General features: G+C 37.9%; 1 protein-coding gene across 1 annotated transcript; it reads right to left on the reverse strand.

Moving 5' to 3' along the window:
* Positions 1 to 5,275: 5,275 nt before the first annotated feature.
* On the reverse strand, positions 5,276 to 5,749 carry LOC117914523 (proline-rich 33 kDa extensin-related protein-like). The gene has a single exon (XM_034829874.1). It carries the CDS (start codon positions 5,747 to 5,749, stop codon positions 5,276 to 5,278), a length of 474 nt encoding a protein of 157 aa, XP_034685765.1.
* Positions 5,750 to 6,003: the final 254 nt, after the last annotated feature.

The raw sequence follows: 6,003 nt of genomic DNA on the forward strand, positions 1-6,003 counted from the left end.
CTTGCCGATTTAAATAGTTAAAATTCGAGAAGATTGTGTCCACATACCACAACTATTACTGGTGCTTCTGTTGCAGTTCACCTCTTAACATGTCTTCCAATTCCCAAGGTCCTGTTACTCTAGGGAAGTTATTTCTGTCATTTTGAAAAAGAAAAATTAAAGAATGTACACATGCTTTCAAGTGGACTGGAGCATTCTATATATCAGGTGGTCTGTAGCCACATGTGCCACTTTGTGGAAGTTGGAACAGTCGATCACTAGGCTATTTAGTGTGGCCAAGCCACGTTAATCAAGGACAAGTCTTCATACTTAAAAGTCAAATGGTGCCTTTAGTCTCATTACACATGGCTATTTAAAGATCAACTAATCTTTAGTGTAATGTGATTAAGACTGTACTAACTGATCAATATTTGTTCTAATTTTGGATGCAAATGCTTGCTGGTTTCATCATTGGATGGGATAAAGGTGCATTCATGACTCTGAATACTTGCAGTAATACTTCATTCTCTTTTTTCTCGATGAGAGTTCTTGGCACAATTTTGCTTCTCAGCAACCTACCTCTCCATGGAAAACGGGTGCTTAGCAGCTCTTATATTACATATTACTCATACTGTTCAAAGTCACTCAGTTGGGATTGGTGGGAGAAGGAGGCCTCTGGGGTGGCTTGTGCGTGTGAGAAGTGGAAGAAAGTTGAATGGAATGAAACTGAAAAACAGGGTAGAATAGAGGTTTCTTGAATCTTCTGAAATCTTTATTTTTCTGAGATTTATTCTCTGTTTTTGTGAGTCGTGACTCTACATATATACATGTATTTAAAGTTAGTTATGCCTTATAACTAATTATCTAATAGTACCAAAACTAATCATCTAGTTACAGGTTTCTAACTAATGCTATTTAGTTACAGCTATATATGGCTTAACATCCTCCCTCAAACTCAAAGGTCTAGCTAGAATAGTGAGTTTGCTTCATAGATTGAGAAATTGTTGAATAGGTAAGGCTTTGGTAAGAGCATTAGCAATCTGGTCACAAGAAAGAATGTGTTGAACCACCAAAGTCTTATTGAGCACCTTTTCTTGAACAAAATGGCAATCTAGTTCCACATGCTTAACTCGAGAACGAAAAATAGGATTGGCAGCAAGAAAGGTGGCTGAAAGATTGTCACAAAACAAAACAAAATAGGAGAATAAGAAGATGAGATAGAAAGCTCCTGAAGAAGATGTTGAATCCATTGAAGTTTAGAAGCAGCATTTGCTAAGGCCCATACTTAGCTTCATTGCTGGAACGAGACACAACTTTCTGCTTACTGGAGCTCCAGGAGACTAGATTAGAGCAAAAAAAAAAAAAAAAAATGCAATGACCACTTGTACTTCGACAATCATCAGGGCAACCAACCCAATCAGCATCAACATAAGCAGTAAGTTGAAAATCAGGAGAAGAATAAAAGGAAAAACCAAAGGAAGTAGTGCCCTTAAGATAATGCAACAACTGTTTAACAACTTGCCAATGAAGATCAGTTGGTTATTGCATGAATTGGCAAAGTTTATTGATAGAGAAAGAGATGTCAGGCCTTGTAATGGTACAATATTGCGGGCTCCAACAATGTTGCGATATTGAGAAGGGTCAGCCAAGAAGGGACCTTTAGAGGCTGATAAAGTGTGAGAGATAGTCATTAGTGTAGCAATAGGTTTACAATATGCAAGACCAGCACGAGTTAACAAGTCCTGGATATATTTGGTTTGGGAAAGATGAAGAGAAGATCCTTGCCAACATACTTCAACACCCAAGAAGTAATTCAGAATACCAAGGTCCTTGAGAGCAAACTGAGAGTGTAAAGAAGAAACCACTTGGTGGACTAGCACGGTATTAGGACCAGTAACAATAATGTCATCAACATAGATGAGAATGATCATGTCAGTCCCTTGCCAAAAAAGAAACATAGAGGAATAAGATAAAGAACAAGAGAAACCCTAAGCAAGTAAGGAGTTCTTCAATTTGGTGAACCATGCCCGAGGAGCTTGCTTTAGACCCTACAAGGCTTTGTGAAGATTACAGACAAAACCGGGTTTAGAATAATCAACAAAGCCTGGAGGTTGAACCATGTAAACCTCTTCTTCTAACTCACATTGAGAAAGGCATTATTAACATCAAATTGTTTCACTAACCAACCATGAGAAATGGCAAGAGAAAGAACAATTCATATAGTAGTTGGTTTAACAATAGGGCAAAAGGTTTCAAAATAATCAATACCATATGTTTGATTAAAACCCTTTACAACTAAGCAGACTTTAAAACGATCAACTGAGCCACTAGCTTTGAGTTTCAGCTTGTATATCCATTTACAACCAATAATGCGTGTATTAACAAGTTTAGGAACCAATGTCTATGTGGAATTGGTAAGAAGAGCATCATACTCAGTTTTCATAGCAGCTTGCCAGTCAGGATGCAATATTGCTTCTTTGAAAGAGGAGGGTTCGACAACAGTAGTTTGGACAGCAAGGTTGAATATTTTTTTGGGTTTAAAAATACCATTTTGGCTACGAGTAACAATAGTTCGGTTTGGAAGTGAAAAAGGATCAGCGGGGGAGGCTGGAACAAAGGGTTGTGGTAAAGTAGGAAAGGAAGGTGGATGAGATGGAACAAAATCAGTAGGGACAATAATGGGAGAAGAAAAATTAGGTGGAGAATGATGAGGATTCCTTGAAAATGGTGGAGGAATAGAGAGGATACCAGAATCAAGAAGTGTTAAAGAAGAGTTGGATGATGATACTGGTTGAGAGGATAAAGACTTTGTTAAAAATGGAAATCGAGTTTCATCAAATACAACATGACGGGAAGCATATATTCGAGAGGAAGCCATATCCAAACAGAGGAATCCCTTGTGTTTAGCACTATAACCCAAAAAACAGCAAACAAATATATTTGCTAGCTTGTGAGAAGCATAAGGGCGAAGATAAGGAAAACACAAGCATCCAAAACTTCAAAGAGATGTATAATAAGGTAAACGATTATAAAGAACTTCTTAAGGAGAATTTTGTGAAAGAACAGTAGAGGGAAGACGATTTATGAGAAAAATGGCAGTTTGAAATGCAAATGAGCAATATTTGAGAGGGTATACCAGCTTGTATTAATAAAGAAAGACCAACTTCCACAACATGATGATTCTTCCTTTCAACTCTTCCATTTTGCTAAGGAGTATAATGACAAGAGACTTGATGAAGAAGACCATTGTAGCCAAATAATTCTGAAAAGCCCAAAACTCATCCCCCCCTCATCAGACTGAACACATTGAATTTTAGTATCAAATTTTCTTTCAACCATGGCTTGAAAATGTTGGAACATAAGTAAAGCTTCATCTTTAGTTTCCAAAAGGTACAACCATGAGAATCTGCTAAAATCATCAATTAGCAAGAGGAAATATTGAGCACCATTGATAGAAACTATAGGAGTTGCACCCCAAAGATCAACATGAATGAGATGAAATGGTTTTATTGCTCTAGAAGTGGATATTTCAAATGGAAAACGATGGCTTTTAGCCAACTGACAAGACTCACATACAGAGTTATTATTGTCATGTTTCAAAGGTATTTTACAAAGAGATAAGATTTTGGAAACTACATTAACAGAGGGATGACCAAGTCTATTATGCCAAAGCATCAAAGAACCAACAACTAAAGTACTACTAGTAGAGTAAAATACTAGTGGATGACCAACAACTCTTGGTGTAGCAAGAAGTTTATAGAGACCCTTCTCAATTTTTCCTTGAAGAAGAGCAAGTCTCGTTTCTTGATCCTTTACCACAAAATGAGAAGAATGAAATTCAATAAAGGTGCCATTGTCTGAGCAAAATCGTTGCACACTAACTAAGTTGGTGGTAATAGAAGGAACATGTAAGACATCATTGAAAAACAAAGAACCACTTAAAGAGGCAAGAGAAAATTTACCAATATTTGCAATGGATAAACCCTTACGATCTCCAACAATTACTTTGTCACCACTGGTAAATGGATTATGGATTGTTAAATTGTTAAGATCAGATGTGAGATGATGGGTAGCCTTTGTATCAAGAAACCAATAAGTGTCTCCCATTGTTGCAGTAGTTGTAGTCATAGCCTCACGATTGTTAGAGGTGGAATGTTTAGAATCTTTTGGCTGATAATCAAAGTTAAACCGATACCAGCATTGAAAAGCAGTGTGTCCAAACTTACAACTAAGAGAAATAATCTTTACTTATTCTCTAAAAACTATTCTTTATTTCACACATTATTTCTAAAAACTAGTTCTAGATAACAACGACAAAATAGTATTAGGAATTTTTTTTTAAAAAAATTGTTTTTAAATTACAGGATCTATATCATTCACATTTGACCATTATAGCTTTGTTCAGGAAAACACTTGAAAGTAACCTTATTGTGATAAGAGATATAAGTTGGCCGTAGTTTCAAACTGAAAACAGAGAATGGCAATAGAAAGCAAAGCATTAGTTATCTGCACTCAGTGGTGATCATGCCCCATGTCAATTTCGGACCCATATCTTAAAACCGTATAATTTGCATTTCAACATTTCTGATTTCTCAGATATTTCATACTCCACAGAAGAACATTGTTTGTGAAAGCATGCATTTATGTTGGATTTTGGATGATGTGGGAACTGGGGCAAGGTTCATATAGAAGAGTGGTCGATTTTTTCTGTACTTTAACATTTGAAATAGGAGCAGCACGGGCATTTGTGGGGCTTAATTGATTTTGAAGCCTGAAATTGCGTTTCTGTCATTTTGTAAAAAATATGGCAGATTCCATGCTCTCCTATGTTTGGTCTGTGGCCATGTATAGATGCCACTTGGTGACCAGTTTGTAACTGTCAATCTTAGTGTTTTGACTCTGGCTCAACAACATCAGCCATTGACGGATTTTCATACATGCAAATCAAATAGTCTTCTTCCTCCCTTAGGAATTTCGGTTTAAATGTTATTAAGCATACATTTGGCTGGACAATTATTAACCACTTCATGATATGGTTTCTTACCCTTAATCAATGGTTTCTAAGTGAATATATTCAGAAGGAAATCTGAACTGTAGACAGCAGTATTGATAACTCTCAATATTCTTTATATAAGAGAATAAACAACGTCATAGTGATAGTCGCCTACAAGAAAGGTACATTTCCCAACAAGATGTAGTTGTGACTGGTACATGGACGCAATTAACTCGTAGAAAAGGATAAGACCAGTGCACGACAGCACTTATTTTACATGCTAATTATGCTAACCAAAGTCACTCAGTTGGGATGGGAGGGAGATGGAGGTTTGTGCGGTGGCTTGTGGGGCGGAGTTGGTGGCTTCTTTTCAGGAGCTTGTGGCTTTTTCGGAGCTGAAGGAGGCTCAATCTTATGAGGCGGCTTGTACGAGTCTTCTTTACTCTCGACAGGAGGGTGGCCAGGGTTGTGACCATAATGTGGTGGCTTCTCTCCCTTAGGTGGCTTACCAACTGGGGTTGGTGGCTTGTGTTCAGGAAGTGGTTTCTCTCCCTTGGGAGGTTTACCAATTGGGGTTGGTGGCTTGTGTTCTGGAAGTGGTTTCTCTCCCTTGGGAGGTTTAGTGGGTGACTTGTGTTCTGGAGGTGGCTTCTCCATCGGAGGCTTGTGCTCCGGTGGTGGCTTCTTGATTGGAGGGGGCTTGGGGTAATCAGCAAGAGATGGGGTGGTGAGAACCACCACTCCAAGGAACAACACTAGCAAGTATGTGGGAGACATTTCTGAGTTTGAGCTGATCAGATGATGCAAAACTAGAAGAATTACGTGACCTTTTATAGCAAGTATCTCCCAATACCCACATGACACGTGTTACTGTGACCATAAATATTATAGGGTCCATTTGTGCCCTACCGGGTTGAAAACTTTTGGATTTTTCTTCCTGTGCAGCTGTCTAGCGGTTGGCATTATTTTTTTAATCTTAAATAAAGGCATAGTTATAGAGTACATTTGATGAAGAAAGACAAGTGCATACA

Source organism: Vitis riparia, chromosome 5, assembly GCF_004353265.1.
Source record: "Vitis riparia cultivar Riparia Gloire de Montpellier isolate 1030 chromosome 5, EGFV_Vit.rip_1.0, whole genome shotgun sequence".
NCBI lineage: Eukaryota > Viridiplantae > Streptophyta > Magnoliopsida > Vitales > Vitaceae > Vitis > Vitis riparia.